The sequence below is a fragment of the Panthera leo genome, chromosome C1 (genome assembly GCF_018350215.1).
Source record: "Panthera leo isolate Ple1 chromosome C1, P.leo_Ple1_pat1.1, whole genome shotgun sequence".
Taxonomy (NCBI): Eukaryota; Metazoa; Chordata; class Mammalia; order Carnivora; family Felidae; genus Panthera; species Panthera leo.
In genome coordinates this window covers 123,327,951-123,344,957 of record NC_056686.1, presented here as the reverse complement: position 1 = coordinate 123,344,957, position 17,007 = coordinate 123,327,951, and the positions used below count along the sequence as shown (strand labels likewise).

The 17,007-nt window shown below is 42.1% G+C and overlaps 1 protein-coding gene across 1 annotated transcript in view; it reads left to right on the top strand.

The window, feature by feature from the left end:
* Window positions 1–17,007, top strand: part of NCKAP5 (NCK associated protein 5) — a 729,314-nt gene that overhangs the window by 674,959 nt on the left and 37,348 nt on the right. Inside the window, exons 17-18 of the mRNA XM_042948658.1 lie at window positions 1,344–1,476; window positions 9,435–9,514. Of these exons, the coding sequence (XP_042804592.1) occupies window positions 1,344–1,476; window positions 9,435–9,514 (213 nt within the window). The remainder of the gene's footprint in view (window positions 1–1,343; window positions 1,477–9,434; window positions 9,515–17,007) is intronic.

Below are 17,007 nucleotides of genomic sequence, written 5' to 3'. Positions count from 1 at the left end.
TCCTGCTCTGATTTGAGAGAGTGATTGCTGTGGCTTGGAACTTAGAACCCTGCTTTGCTGACTACCAGGGAAGGAAATTTAGAAGCAAGAGTTAGCTTACATTTCTAGCACCAGCACAGTGCCTGGTTCCACTAGTGTTTATTGAATGGAGAGATGAAAATGTGCATCTTATCATACCCAGAAAATGTTACTGAGGTCCTGCTGGAACTCTAGATGTGGGGCTCCCGTAGAACAGCCAGGACACTTATCCATGAGGACATCATCCTTGCTGGGCTACTGGTATCTCTTGTATTGAGCTCTGTAACCCCAGAGACTACCACACCTCTTGGCACAGAATAGACACTCAATAAACATTTGTTAAATGGGTGAATGAATGAATACATGAATGAAGGTATAAAGGAAATGAATTGTTGCTTGAACTTGTAACCCTAGCTGAGGGAGCTTACATCCTAAAATGAGTTTTTATAATTTCCAACTGAATGACATCCTCCCTAACAGACTTTAGAGACCCATCCCATACATCTGTACCTGAACTGTCTAGGATGGGTGAGGTATAATGGGCTCTAATGGGAAAGCCTTCAAACCTAAAAGACATTCTTTTATAATTCCTTACACCGGGTTGCAGTCTTGGATCTAGTATTCTGATTCTATGCACAAAGGGGAAATGGTTTGTACACTATCAACCACCTCAGCAATTCCTGGCAAGGCCGCATCACCACACCAGTGATGTCTCAAGACTCAGGCTGTGTGTGCATGTGAGCAAGAGGGGAGACTGAGTCCCTCAACCCATGAACTTTCAATCGATTCAAGGATTATATCGGGTTAGCAATCACACACTTCTAAAGGCTCCTGTCCTTTCAAGGGATAGAAGAAAATTATAAATTAGGCAAGCATGCATTCTTTTGTGCTTAAGGTTGATTTTTTTCATACCCTCTGATACTCGAAAGCCAATGCTGAGATCAGTTAAACAAATAAGCCATTAGGCTTAAAAGAGCAGCTCATAATAGGCACTTGAGAAAAATAAGACCCCATAAAGAAGGGTACAAAATGCAGAGCGGGTAAATGCAAGGACTTTCCTCTGCTTGGGACAATGGCTTCCGAGTGGTCAGTGGCTTCATTACCACAGCCCTGTTTCTGCAGCTCCAATAATTGAGTAAACTGTGCCAGCTCAGCGTGAGGCAGATAGAAAGGAAAAGCAGAGTTGGTCTTGGGGGTGGGGCAGCAGAATGGAATTCTGTGCGCACAATGACAGCCAACTGTGAACTGTTTGCCATTCTCACAGGATGTTCTGCCCCATTTTGACTTGCGTGAATAATCTTAACAGTCTCGTATTACTTATTCAGGACAAGGTACCCAGAATGTGTGCGTACTCTGCCAGTGGTGGCAGTGATAGTGACAGTGACCTGCACTATGGAAATAATGGTTTTGGAGCTGGAAGGGGCAAGTTAGTGAAAGCAATGAAGAGCGCCACCCAAGGTAATTTCTGGGAGCACCTGGGCATTCGGGGCTCCTCTCTCTCTGGGAAGCCGCTGATTTTGCCTTTCACAGTACTCTGCCTCCATGCCCCCACCCTTGACTTTACATCTTAGCCCCGCGTTTTCTCCTGAGATCTAATTTTCTGCTATGTACAGAAGATTGTCTATGTGTATCAATTTGTTTTCTGGTATAATCTTCATGACATTTCAGTGCAGTCTATAAGGATTTTATTTCCAAATCTGGCAACTCCCAAAAAGTCTCCAATTGAGTTATCTCTGTAATGAAGGAATGACTAGAAAGATAACTTTGTTCTTAATTACATCCTCTGGCAAGTTAAATCATCCAGTGAGCCATGGATGGAGTCTTCCAGGCTTTTTACTAATATCGTGCTGTGTAGCTCTGCACCTGTGAGCCATGCTGTTATGAACAGATCTGTTTGTGAAGTTCAGACTTGCTCACTGTATTTTCTTCTTGAATCAGAATTGGCAGCAGAAAAACCATCATCCCGAGGCATTTAAAAATGTGTATATTCAGATGGCCCTTCCTTATAGCTACAGGAGGACAGATGGACCCATAACACAAACTGGGATCTGGGATCTACTTTCCTTGTAATCTACTCTGGATTGTCCAAAATATTTCAGTGATGCAATGGAGAATCATTTTGTTCATACTAATCAACTTTTTTTCTAATACTAATTTATCAATTATATGATGAAAGCATGACTTTCTTTTTTTAAAACAAGACTGATATATTGCTTTAGGGAAAACCTATCAAGCATGTGTTTCCAGTTTCCAAGAGTCTTGGCAATATAACATATGGGCCTATTCTGGCTATGCCATTCTGAGGACTTTGCTTCTTCTCTGATAGCCATGCATGGGATCTTTAGATGACCTTGGGCAGAGGAGAGGCATAACCTGAGATATTTCCAAAGGATCACTCTGGCTGCCATGTCGTGAAGACTGAAGAAGCAAGATCAGCTCAGAGGCTATTATAGTCATCCAGGCAAGAGATGTTAGTGACTGGGACAGGGTGGTCTCAGCAAAAGGAGTGACCAGCACTGGCCAGTAATGCTCTCTGCAGGGATGGAAATGTTCTCCATCTGCACTGTCCAGTACCAGAGCCACGAGCCACATGTGGCCCATAAGCACTTGAAATGTGGCTAGTATAAGTAAGGAAATTTAAATTTAATTTTTAAATTTTTAAATTTAATTTTTGCTCTTGTTTTCTTATGAGTTCTTACTTGGCCCATTCCATTTTTTCCTCTATTTTATTATTTTTTATTTTAATTAAGTTCAACTTAAATATTAATAACCACATGCATCTAATACAACACAGGGAGTGAGAATGGTCTGATTCCAGACCTAGTTAAAAAGACAACATAATTTATTGATAGATTAAAGGGTGGGGGTAAAGGAAAAAGCAGAGTCAAGGGTGGATCTGATGTTTGGGTCCTGGCAGGGACTGACTGACTGAAATGGAGAAGGCTGAGGTTGGAGCTTGAGGAAGCATCTTGGACATGCTCAGTGTGAGCTGCCTGTGAAGCAGGTGGAGGTGTTGGGTAGGCAGCGTACTGTAGGCATCTGCAGCTCAGCAGATGAGGTCTGGTCTAGAGATGTAAATTTGAGCATCAGCACATAGCAGATCCAAGTGAGGCCAGGAGGGGAAGGAGTATTGATAGAGAGAGGACTTGGTCCTCCCAAGTTGACAGGTCAGGGAGAAAAGAAACAGCCCCCAAAGGAAACTGAGCAGAAGCAAGTAGGGAGTGAGCAGGAGACCCAGGGAAGTGTGGTGTCTTAGGAGCCCGGTGTAGAAAGATGTCAGAGGTTGAGGGGGAGTTCCATGATTCCATATGTAGCTTGATACAAGCTTTGCATTCAGTGGTCCTGTCTCTCCCTCTGGCAGTGGGCTTCCAGTGGGGAGTAGGGGTGGGTGGGGTTTGGAGGGAAGTAAGTGGAGGAAGAGGAAGATGGTCCAAAGGCAATTTGAAAACATCTTGGAAAAGGAAACCAGATTAAGCCAGGGGTGTGTGGGTGGCCCAGTCGGTTAGGCATCCGACTCTTGATTTTGGGTTAGGCCACGATCTCATGGTTTGTGGGATCAAGTCCTGCATGGGGTTCCTCGCTGACAGTGAGGAGCCTGTTTGGGATTCTCTCTCTGCCCCTCCCTCCCCTCCCTCCCCTCCCCCCACTTCATGTGTGCTCATTTGTGCTTTCTCTCAAAATAAATAAATAAACTTAAAAGAGAGAAAGAAAGAGATTAAACCAAACTGTGTCAATGAACAGCTACTGGAGTATGAAAGAACTTACTTTAGGGTGCAAATTTTAACATTGCTCTGTTTAAATGAGTCATGCAAAGCAATCAGGAATGAACATTAGGGGATGGCCAGGGATCCTGGTAAACAGTGAACTTGTTCCTTTAACTTTTCTTTTTGATCTTTTTGCAAAAGGAAGGGAGTCTCAGACTGAGTTGTTTTCTCAATATACTCACTTTGCTCATCCTAATCTCTCTACCCAGAGCAAATCCCATCTGAGAGGAGTGGCTCCTTTCATAGTATTGCTGCAGCCTCTGAGTGAATGGTGCTTCTTTGGATAAGAAGCTAAGGTTTAGGTAGAGTAACTCTGGAAGCAGCACCACCAGCAAGAAGATGCTTTCCTCTAGCCTGGCACCTGCCCTCTGCCTTTAATAGTGAACTTGTTGCCAGAGCTGTGTCATCTACACACCCTCACAGAGCAGGTGGCCGCTCATCCTGGCTGATGACAGTGTTGCCAGGAAGAAAGAACGTATGCAGACAGCTGGCGTGGCTGTGGGTGCATGCTGGCTTCCAAGAAACCCCAGGAAGGGGCAGGTATGGTGGACGCAGCAGTGTTAACTTCTTAAATGCTGGCAAAATTGATCTGAAAAGGAAATAGAAATGATTCAGAGAAAAACACTACAAGGAATGCATGTCCTGGATATGTGGTTAAGATTGTCTTCCCTTCCAGTCACCATTTTGCCTGGTTTTCATCACATGCACCTATGAAAGTGACCCACCCTTCCCTGTTTAAGTAACATGATTTTGTAATAGAGGTCCCCACCCTGCAGAATGGAATTGCCAGTAGACCAGGAAGCTTTATTGGATGTTCTCCAAGATATGGTCCTTTCTCAAATACGCCCTCTCTCCCTGGCTTCTTGCAATTTCCCACAGGTAGAGGAAGGCTCTTGACATTGGCAGTCTCTCCCTCCATGGTTTGTGGGAAACGCAGAGTCAGGGACCTCTGCCTCGCACCCCATACGCTACCCACCAACCCCTCCCCCAAGCAACTGCTCGATCATTAGCCACTTGCCCTGCCAATGACAGCATGCCTGGGAAGCGTTTCCTTTCAAACAGAGTGTCCTGTGACCCCACATTCCCTTGGTTTCTCCTCCCCACTTGCTTCTTTAAATCATACTGAATGTGGCCAAAGAAACCTACTTTCCAAAACCCTGCCTACGGGCTCATAAAACACTAAAGTAAAAATACATGTCTTTTCTTTCAAGGTTGGTTTCTTTAGCTTAACTTTGAAATATATTTGAAAAGTCCAGGTTGTTAGAGCAGAGCAGCAGGAGCAGGATTTAGGAGCTGGGTAGGTGGCCCAGCGGGTGAGGTTTCCAACAGAAGTAATTTTCTGGCTTTGTTTCCACAGAGATGCCCACTCTCATTTGCCAAGCTGGGCATAACAAACATTCCTGCCTCTTTCCTGCATACAGGGGCTTGGAGAAGGCATGAGCATGGGGCAGAGGTGGAAGGGGATGGGGAGAGAGAGCAAGCCAGGGGCAGAATGTCAGATGAGGCAAGACCCAGCGAGCTGCAGCAATGGAGCCCCGATCTCTGAAGGGAGGTAGGGGAGTCTCACCCCTGCCAAACCTGCTGGACCTGGTTAGTAAAAAATCAAATAACAGTCTCTAGCTGATGCTTGTCTCTCAAGCTTCTAGCTCATCTACCAGGCTGCGCACCACCACTACCAATCCCCCCAGGTACCTCAATGGTAGAAGTACAAACTGAAGCTGGTCTTTTTCTCTCTAGAAACGTCTACTTCCCAGGCTCTCTGTCTTAACTGATGGTCTTGCCGTTCTTTTAGGAATATACTCTGTGAAGTTAGTTTTCCTGGACCCTTCTCTCACCTTCCACATTCTGGCAGTCCTGAGAGCCTGCTGGCTTCCCTACCACATACTTCTCGAATATTCCCTCTTTCTAGCTCCTCTACCAGTGCCCCCGTAGGGCCTTCCTTGGTCCACACAGCCCTCTTGCCAGTCCCACCCCCCCCCCCACACACACAAATGCATCATCCTATCATGTTGTTCCTTTTGCTGGAAGCTTTTCTAGGACTCTCTATTACCCACAAACAAAAATCCAATCTCCTCCTCCATAAGGTTTGCAAGGCCCACCTTGGCCTTGCCTTTCCTACTTCATCTTTTTCCATTTTCTGTCTTAAATTTTATGTGTCATCAGAATGCTCCCTCTGTCCTGAATACATGATGCTGTTAGGGTCTTCCATACCTTTGCTCTTGTGATCTCACTTCCTGGAATATCTTTCATATCAATACCTTTCTTCTCTAACCTTCACGTAACTCCTACTAACTTAGTCTTTAAGATTCAGTTCAGACTAGGAAGTCCTCCCAGATGCTCCTCCATCAGCCATACCTCAATTACTCTTCCTTGTCTATTCTCCTGTAATACCCTGATTTTATTTCTGCCACTCGTCACTTGAGATTGTACTTATTTCTTTGCACAGTAAACTCTCTCACTAATGCCAAGATTGCCCCTCATTTATGTTCTGCACTTAACACAAGGCCTAGTTTAATAAATGTTAAACAGCATCATAAATATTCAATAAAATTATAACTAACTCTCAAAACTTTTTAAGGCCTTTGGTTAGCTCCTCTAATCAAGCTCCATTTGGACTTTTCCTTGTTCCGAGAAATAAAGACCCAGAGTTGCTACCTACTGGGACATTTCTCTTTCCCTGGTGGCTGTGCTGGAGAAAGCAATGAATCCATTTTCCATTTTTTTTTAAGGATGTAGAATTTTAGCTTATTCTTCAATGATGATTCTTCATGGGTGCTGAGGAAGCATTTCAGAATCTGTTGCTTTTTTGTTTCTTTCATATGGCTCCATGAACCCTGGCTTGATTTTCATAATCTCTTCCCCACTTTGGGAATTGTTGTCACAGACAGTCAGTCTTACTGATGAAAATGCATCATACCCTTGAGATCTGAAAGAGACAAATCAAGATTGAAAACCTTTGTTCTTGCCATATTTGTTCTTTGAAAATTTCCATGTTGAACTGGATAACTGGATAGGTAAATGAGACTGGCAAAAGAATAAAAGCAAAGAAGATGATTGGCCTCTAAACTAGTTCATTTTGGTTTATTTGGCCCTTGCTTGGTGTCCATACCAATGCTGGACACTGGGGGTTGAGGCCAGGTTAGTGACAGCGCTGCTCCCTGGATGCTTCTAAACCTGAAGCACCATCTAAGTGAGGAGATCATCAAGGACCCTAAACAGTTGTGTTCTACTGCCCAAGGCCATACTGTTGGCTTCTCAGAGTAAGAAAGCTAAATTCCTATTTCTTTTGAGTTTTCATAAATCTGCTTCTCCAAATTAAATCCCACGAGGATCTATGGATCACACTTTTGAGCTCACTTTCAAGAACACTCCCTCCTTCCTTGAGCCCCATGCCCTCAAAATGTAATGATCATGTCAAATAAGTGAAGCTTCAGAACCAGGGTCCCATAGCCACCTGATGATGCTGATCTAATCAAGCTCCAATTTTCTGAACACGAAGTGTACTTTCTTCCTTTGAAGGTGATTACATTCAACAAATTGCAAAGAGTTAGGGCAGTTGAGTTAAAAACAATTGGTTTTGCAGTAATTAGAAAAACACAGGGAAATGATGACTGTGGAACAATATTAAAAGGGACCCTGAAGGATAACAGCTCCAGGTCCTGGTTAATTCCTCAGCTTGAATACTTAGAGATTCACAACTAATTATGCAGAGATGATGAATTTTAAAAACTCTGCCACCCTGCCTTCCCAAGGCCGAGGACTTTGGCTATTAATAGAGCAATCAGATTTTGCTATATTATAGAAAATTCACACAAAGTTGCATCTATTTTAAAGCATTTATCTGGCATATGACTTAAAGATGACAAATCTGTGTAATGTGCAAAATTAGCATTAGGTTAAACAAAATCCAAACTCATTATAATCACTCCCAGGTTCCCCCAGAGAAATCTATTGTTTAAAATGGACACTCCAGGTAAGAGCTGTCCTTAGTCCTTCCTGGAACTTCACTCTTATTAGGTCATTTTAAAGATTTGCTTTATTTTTGACAAGCTCATCCCAACTCAAGGTAAATGGACACAGGCAATAAAACACAAGGGATTCATCTATTAGCAATAAACTTTCCTGGGTGACAAATGAAAAGTACTGACCATGACAAGCAAGCTGTTCTGAGACCCTTACAGTAACCAGGGTCTCAAGTTTCTCTCTGTCACCTTTTGTCCACCATCAGAAAACCCACAGCCCTTGTTCAGCTTTTGGAGGGGGTTTGTACTATGCTGAGGTTTGGGGGTTTCAGTGGGAAGAAGTGTCATGTACAACAATAAAACCAAAGAAGCAAAAACCCCACTGGCTTCTAAAAATCACATGGTCAAAATGTAACCATCAGAAGAAAAAAATAAAAACCCACCGTGCCTTCAGACAAGCTTGAAAAGGGAGGCTGAGATGTGACCTGAATTTAATTATTTAAGCTGCATATTGTGAAGCCCTTAAGAAAGCAAATGTCATGATGGACAGAATGAGTTTACCCTCCTGTCGAAAGAGCAGTGTGCCGTGGCGAGGCCGTCGCTCAATTAAATTGGACTGTGGGATATAGAGGAGAGGGAGGCCAAGTCTGGGACCCTAATGAGACATTTTGGAGGGAAGAGACGCCCCCCTCCTGGAGTTTGTCACTCTTTGACGGACGTTCTCCCCCCAATCATTACCACAGCACCCCCAGTGCTACCTTCTCAACTTCAAATGTGTGGTAGCCCGAAACATTTAAACAGGAGCTTGCAAAGTAGAATTTCGAAGTAAAAAATCCCTTGTTGTTGTGGAATATGTGGGGGGAGCAAATAATACTTAATGCTGTGCAAATTAGCCATCTTTGGCTGCCAGGGTAGAAAGAAAACTGGGCAAAGGATCTGAAACAAAATATCTAAGCAGTGAATTGGATGACACATCATTTGGGAAACTGCGTCCTCTCAGCCTCATGCAGGGGGAGCAGAAGGGGGTGTCGCTTGCTGGACCTCCAAGACAGCCCCATGAGCCTATTGAAGGATGGTTTTTTTGTAGAGGTTGCCCATAATCCAAGTAGTACCGTGAGTGTTCACACAGGATTTGGCTTTCAGACAGGATGGTCGTGCCCCCAGGAGACATTTGACAATCTCTGGAGACATTTGGGATTTTCACATTCAGAGGTAGGGGACTCTTACCTGGTGTGTGGAGCCTGCGGAGGCTGCTAAACATCCCATAATGCACAAGGGCAGCCCCCAATAACCAAGTATTATCCTGCACAAAATGTCAACAATACCGGGAAGAAGCCAAGGGAAGATTACCCTTTAAGGCATCAGAAATGTTCATTGGGAGGGACAAGCTGTCAAATATTTATGCCAAAATATGATAGCAGCCAAATCCCTCTGCCTTCCCAGCAGGCACCCCAGGCCTGGTTCAGCACCTAAATGGGTAGTTAAAATGCACTTCCTCCAACGGGCTTTGAAAAGAAGTTCATGTGTCTGTCTGGGCCTTTCACACTGGGCTGTTGACCGCATGACCAGAGCCTTTGTCAGAGGGTGGTAGGGAGACACCAACTGCCTGAAATGGTAACACAGAGCACAGACTATTTGAGACTGCTGTACATGAAATCTCTTATTAGTATTTCATTTCTGTCTCTCTTAGAGAACATATGCCCTGAGGAGGCGGAAATCCTTTATAGACTTGAAAGAAACCAGAGGACAGTTAATCCTCACACTGCTCTAGTGAATTAGGTAAATTGCAATTAGATGAAAAGTGAAGAAAAAACATAGTCAACAGGTGTTTGGGTTTCCTTGGGAACCTTAGAGTTTCATTTTTGGCTAAAAAGCACATAGTGACATTTGGAAAGGGCCTCTTGCCAGAACTCTTCGCTCTGAATGTGTAAGACTTAGAAGATTAACATAAATATCAGGAATAAAACTGCTGAGGTCAATAGAAGAAAGGCTCTTGAAGAAATGGGGTAAGTAGGAAAAAGAAGGGGCTTAGTGTTCAGAAGTAACTATTTCTAGAAGTAATTATTATAGTATGCAAAACAGGAATACGGTATGCAAACCTTTGAGGTATGAAGGGAAAGAAGATGGGTATATTCTAATTATTTAGAGTGCTTTGTTCTTAAACTTCAAGGATAGAGAAAGGGATCATTTCTAACATTCTCCCATGCCAATTTGCTCCTCCTCAACCAGCCAGAAACCTAGAAGCATACACATACGGTACAACCAAGCAGGTGAGTTCATGGGGAAACACACACACACACACACACACACACACACACACACACACTGTTCCTTCCTAAGCAGCAAACAGGAGTTTTGCCAAGAAAAATTGTCAAGCATCATTCAGTGAATAACACAACTAGCTGCCCTGTGAATCTCTTGGAACCTAGAAACCAAAAGCTTTGGTCATTTGGCTGGAAATGTTAAACATGCCCACAATCAGGAGTTAGGACACCTGGGTTCTAGGTCAAGCTGTGTAAATAGACTTTGTGATCCTGGATGACCAGTGTTGACTTTTCTGAGCCTCCCTTCTGTCTGCCACATGATGCCCACCTTGCCTCCTTCTCCCAGAGCAGTTCAGACATGACAATAGATGTCACAAGTCTTCCAATTTGCAGAGTGCTAAATAAATATGAGCAGTATTATGTACAATGGGTTGAAAGAAAAAAACAAATCCTGGAATTTAAGGTTGAGGATATGAAATAGGGGTGGGGAGTTCAGAGACCTTGCAAACTGTGGGCCAAATTAACAGGATGCTAAAGCCTCAGAGAGGTAAACCTCTCCCATAAATTAGCCAACATTATACAGTTTCATTATGGGAAATATCATATTATCTTTAAATGTTGTTAAAATTCAGTCGAAGTGAGAAAGAGGTGATTTAAACTTCCCTGAAACAAGCCAAGCAGCATTCTCCTTCCTTATTATTTATTTTCACAATAAGTAGCAATATCCCAAGCTATCACTCAGCATCATTGTTTTCAGATTCAATTACATGGGAATCAGAAATATGGTGAAGTTACATCAGGTGGGAGAAAATACCATTTTTAATTAGACCAGGGATTTTATTATAAATTAATAAATCAGCGCACTCTTTAAGGAATTTAATTAGAAAAGGAGATAGCGTCCTTTCCATGGTATTGGCCAAGCTGGCTCTCCCTCTTGTGCAGGCAGAGAAGGCTGGTGGTTGGCTCCCAGCTTCCCTGCTTATGAGCCCCCAAAAGCATTTTCAGGAGTGTTTTCTTCCCCTCTCGTCTTTTTCACCTTCTTGATCTGTTTGGCCCATCCTGTGCTATAATTATGTCATTTTGACCCTTTTCATCCTGGGACGCCCCTGCCCCCAGAAACCATCAGGTGCCTTCCTTGAGCCTTAAATTTTTTTTAATGTTTATTTATTTTTGAGACAGAGAGAGACACAGCATGAGCAGGGAAGGGGCAGAGAGAGAAGGAGACACAGAATGTGAAGCAGGCTCCAGGCTCTGAGCTGTCAGCACAGAGCCCGACGCGGGGCTTGAACTCACGAACTGTGAGATCGTGACCTGAGCTGAAGTCGGACGCCCAACCGACTGAGCCACCCAGGCGCCCCACCTTCCTTGAGCCTTAATTAGGATTCTGTAGAAAAGTCTATAGGATCAATATTTTTAGGGAAGGCCTGAAGCTGTGCTGACATCATTCATTGCATCCTGTGCCCATGATTCTTTGAGAGGTGTGGAAGGACTCAAATACAAAACTTGAAACAAGCAGGTGTCTTCCCATCCCTCTGCCCAGTGTTCTATCACACATGCTAGCACAAATGCTGCATTCGCTTACTTGTCAAGCTTCATGCTTCAGTATTCAGCAGTCTCCGCTATTTGGAGAAGGTCTTGCAGTCTCCCTCAGGTGTCATTTTTCAAACTTTGATCTTATTGCATTGATCACAGAAGTCCCTTCTCAATCTCCGTGCCTCTAGCCCCATACGGGGTAACCATTTTTACTGTTTTTTTGTTTATCCTCCCAGTCTTTGTGCACAACAAACAAATGCAGATAAATATTTTGTGTTCAGAAGGAAGCTTACTATCTACACTGTCAGCATCTTGTTTCATTTTGCTTTCTTCCACTCAGCAGTATATCCTGGAGACCATTCTATGTCAGCACATAAAAGTCTCCCATGTTCTTTTGCACAGCTATATTGTGTGGCTGTGTTATAATTAATTTAACTAGTTTTCTATGGAATAGATTCCCAAATAGGGCTGTTGAGTGAAAAAGTGAATGTATCTTCGGGGGACTTGTGCTGCTTTCAGATCCACCTGCAGTGATCAACATGCCTTGTTCCCCAAAGCCTCACCTACAAATTCAAGGTCAACTTCTGTGTCCTGTCAATATTACACAGAAGAAATAATTTTCCAGTATGGTTTGAATTTGATGTCTCTTATTAATAGTGAGGGTGAGGGGTGCCTGGGTGGCTCCGTCGGTTTAGCATCCGACTTCGGCTCAGGTCATGATCTCGCGGTCTGTGAGTTTGAGCCCCGCGTCGGGCTCTGTGCTGACAGCTCAGAGCCTGGAGCCTGCTTCGAATTCTATGTCTCCGTCTCTCTCTGCCCTCCCCCAACTCACATTCTGCCTCTCTCTCTCTCTCAAAATATAAATAAACATTAAAAATGTTTTTAAAAAGAGTGAGGATGAGAACTTTTGTTTAAACTTACTTAAATGCCACTGGTGTTTCTATTTCTGTAAATCATCTGTTTGTTACCTTTGCCCAATTTTCTATTGATTTGTTAGTCTTTTTTTCATCTCAGTTTAGGGATATTCCTTTGTTTATGATACAAACTAAATGTTGTCAGATTTTCATCTGCTTGTGACATCACATATGATGCTCTTTGCAGTGCAGAAGGTTTTATTTTCATATGGACAAGCTCATAAATCTCTTATTTTATGACAAGCCCCTTCCCACTCCAAAGTTATTGGGAAAAAATAATCCTCATGTTTACTCTTGTACCCATACAGTTTGGAATTTTCCTCACATATGGCTCTAACTTCTTAATTTGACTATCCAGTTGTTTCAAGTCAGTTTTGTTTTAAAGGAATAATTTAACAAAAGAAAAAGTCAATCCATTTCTTTTATGACATGAGGGAGACAATTTGGTAACTGGGTAAAACAAAAAGATCCCAGTTTGTTCCACATTTAAAGGCTGGATTTAACTGACCAGCCTGAGCCTTTTATCCCCACATTCTGGAGTTTGGAGTTTGCTGTGTTAAGTCATTTCACCATGAGGCCTAATTGATGGAAAAGGACCATAAGACCTATGTATAGATAAAGAAGTGCTTGTTTTCAAGAGCCTTCTGGGTAATTCATACAGTGTACTATCCTTCTGTTACTAACTGATCTTTGAAGCACTTATATTAGAGGCCTGAACATGTGGAAGGAAAGGAAGTTAAATGTGCAAGAGAAGGATCTTAGGCCAATTAGACAGTAAAGTCTCTCCTTTTATACTGATTATGAGGAGACTCAGTACTTTTAGAAACTCACCATGCATCATTACTAAGTTAAGTTCTGTGGGGAATAGAGAAGGAACACAAGACATGGTCCTCCCCACATGGAGCTTAGAGTCTAGTTGTAGAGAAAAATTATAAACTTGAGATACATGAACTCTGATGTTTATAGCAGCACTATTTACAATAGCCAACATATGGAAGCACCTATAGATGAATGAATAAAGAAGATGTGGTAGTGATAGGCAGTGGAATATGACTCAGCCATAAAAAAGAATGAGATATTTCCATTTGTGACAACATGGATGGACCTAGAGGGTATCGTGCTAAGTGAAACAAGTCACAGGGAGAAAGACAAATACCATATGATATCACTTATATGTGGAATCTAAAAAACAAAATAACAAAACAAAAATGGACTCCTAGATACAGAAAACTATCTGTCGGTTGCCAGAGTGGCTAGGGGTTGGGAGGCAGATGAAATGGGTGAAGGACATTAAAAGAAATACAGGGGCTCCTGAGTGGCTCAGTTGGTTAAGCATCTACCTCCTGATATCAGCTCAGGTCACGATCTCTCAGTTTTGAAAATGAGCACCACGTCAGGCTCCATGCTGAGCTTGGAGCCTGCTTGAGATTCTCTCTCTTCCTCTCTCCCTCTTTGTGCCCCCCCACTTCATGTTCATTTTCTCTGTCTCTGTCTCTGTCTCTCTCTCTCTCAAAGTAAATAAATAAACATTAAATAAATAAATAAATAGGATACAAACTTCCAGTTATAAAATAAATAAGTCATGGGGATATAACTATACTTTTCATGGGAATCATTTAGTAATGCATAAAAATATTGAATCAATGTGTTGAACACCTGAAACTTATAGAATATTGTATGAAAATTATACTTTTATTTTTAAAAAATCCACTAATAAGACCAGCTGCATATAAATAAGTTCCCAAAAGGATGATACAGAGCCTCCCACCCCTACCCATACCCTCCTGTCCCCTCTCATAACTCCTCTGTGACTTTACATTTTGAACTATCATAGTGTCTTTCTTCCCACGTCAAATGAAGTCTTATTTCTCATTTCAAGTGGAGTAGATGCTTTCAAAGTCAGAACTCTAGATTTAGGCTTCTGTCCCTCCTCTGTGATTCCATGGTACTCTAGTCTTTTTTTTTTTTTTTAACATATAAAGGGTTTCTTTTAATTTATTTATTTTTGAGAAAGAGAAAGAGAGCGAGCATGAGCAGGGGAGGGACAGAGAGAGGGGGAGAGAGAGAATCCCAAGCAGGCTCCACGTTCCACACAGAGCCCAACATAGGGCTTGATCCCATAAACTGAGATTGTGACCTGAGCCAAAATCAAGAGTTGGACACTTAACAGACTAAGCCACCCAGGTGTCCTCTTTTTTTTTTTTTAATGTTTATTTATTTTTGAAATGGGGATAGAGAAAGTGCACAAGTAGAGGAGGGGCAGAGAGAGAGAGAGAGAGAGAGAGAATCCCAAGTAGGCTCTACACTGGCAGCACAGAACCTGACATGGAGCTTGATCCCACAAACCATGAGATCATGACCTGAGCCAAAATCAAGAGTCAGATGCTTAACAACTGAACCACCCAGGTGCCCCCGAGGTACTCTAGTCTTACCATAACTGTCAAATTGCTACGGTCCTCATATGTCTCCCCTACTTGTTTCTTAATGGCAGGAATTGTGACCTTTTATACTGAATCTCTAGCACATGGCAAGGGCTCACTGAATGTTTATTGAAGGCCTGGGTAACTGAATGGCCTGTGCATTTGACATTGAGTGCCAACAGGGTTCCCAGCAAAAGGAATAAAGTAGTCATGGTGTCTTCCTGGAGGGACTTCTAGGGTGAGCCTTGAAGAGTCAAGTTTGAGTGGGCATGAAGGAGAAGGGAATCTTTCCTATGGACAAGTGAGTGAGCTGGGGAATGAAGAGAGGGTCAGAAGAGGGCAGTGACTTGCAGTGCCTGCCAGCCTTCCCCCTCGGCAGTTAACAGAACAGAAGGACATATGGTTTTATGAGAGTGATTTGTAATGTAAAGCCGGTGCCAACTGGCAGTGGTTGTGATCTATGTGTGCCAGTGAGTTTGAAAGGTGAGCAGAGGGTCAGCACAGACACAGATAATGAACAGGCTTGGATTTGCAGTCACTCTTCCCAGAATCTGTGCTTACATATGAATCTGTCCTATAGCCTTTGCTGAAAAACAAACAAAAAACTCACTTTCTCTCTTTCTGCTTTTTTCCCCATGTCTAATAACCTAGAGATTTTATGTTTGAAGAGAATTTGTGAGTCCTCTCATCTACCTTCCCTATCACTGGAATGTAAGTTCCATGAGGGTGAAGAGTTTTGTTTTGTTTTGTGCCACAGTCTCCTAATTCCTGGCATTCAATGGATACTTTAATGAATCTTCCTCATCCTATTCTTATTCAGCCTCTGCTTGGATTCTCCCATTAGTAGGTAATTAGGGTATTCATCACTTTACAAATGATATTATTCTGTTGGAAAAAAACTCTAATTGTTCAAACTATTGTTCATTGAGTTTTTCTATGCCATACACTGGTGAAGGAAGAGGTAAGGAAAATGTGCGTACATTTGGGTTGTACAGTGTTACATAGGTGGGGAATATCCATGCATTGATGGATTGTAGATAAAGACTACACTCAGCATTCAGGGACAACAACATGAAATCCAAAATTTTCTTTGATATATAACTCAGCATTTGCTGAGATGGTGAATGAAAGAATGAATGCATGCATGAATGAATGCATGCATGCATGAGAAAATGAATCAGTCAACCAGATATAACAGAAAATGTTCATGAATTCTTAAGAGTCAAATTACTATTCATAATATGTAGTATCACTGAGCTTCTCTGAGCCTCAGTTTCTCCTCTGTCAAATAATATAATAACACCTAACTGCAAGATTTTAATGAAACAGCATATGCAACATACCTTTCTGAAAGATGCTCTTTCAGTTCAGGCTATTGTTATTACTATAAATTAATTTACCAAGAAAAACTCGGTGAGGTGTAGCTCTAGTATGGAGCAGTGAGAGAAGACTGGAAGGTGATAAATCTGGACACTTTTCTTGTACCTAAAATGTAGTAATGAAAGGTTTTCAGAGAGAGGAAGAAAGCACATATTGGACAGGGGACCCTTATTCTAGGCCCTCCTGGACTCATCCTTGCCCTGTTTGTTACTGAGTAGCATTCATGTGTTTCTGGACATTGAACAACATAAGGACTGAATGTTTTGTTTTGTTCACTGTTGTATCACCAGTGCCTAGAACAGTGCCTGGCACACAAGAGGCACTTAATAAATATGTGTTAAATGAGCAAAAGGCATTGGTCCTGAAATAAGTCATTCTCTTCACTAAAAACCCAAAGCATAAATGAACAGATTCTCTGATACCTTTCTCAAAAGGAAAAAAAAAAGGCTTTAAAAAATTATCATTTCGGTGCCATAAAATGTCTCTTTAGTTCTCCTTGTAGTGCAAAGTTCACACACATAATACAGTTAAATTACAAATGTTTTTCAGCATAATACCAGTTGGATCATAAGATGAACAAAATTATGGGCTAAAACCTCTCTTTAAGCTCTGCATTTGTTGGAAAAGAAAAAGCAAAATGAGTTTAATTCCTTGGTCCCAGAATGAGAAGATATTTAGCCTGGATAATGCTCCTAGATTTACAACTAACTATGTAAAATTATACTTTTCCTCTTTTTTTCCATTCTTTAAAT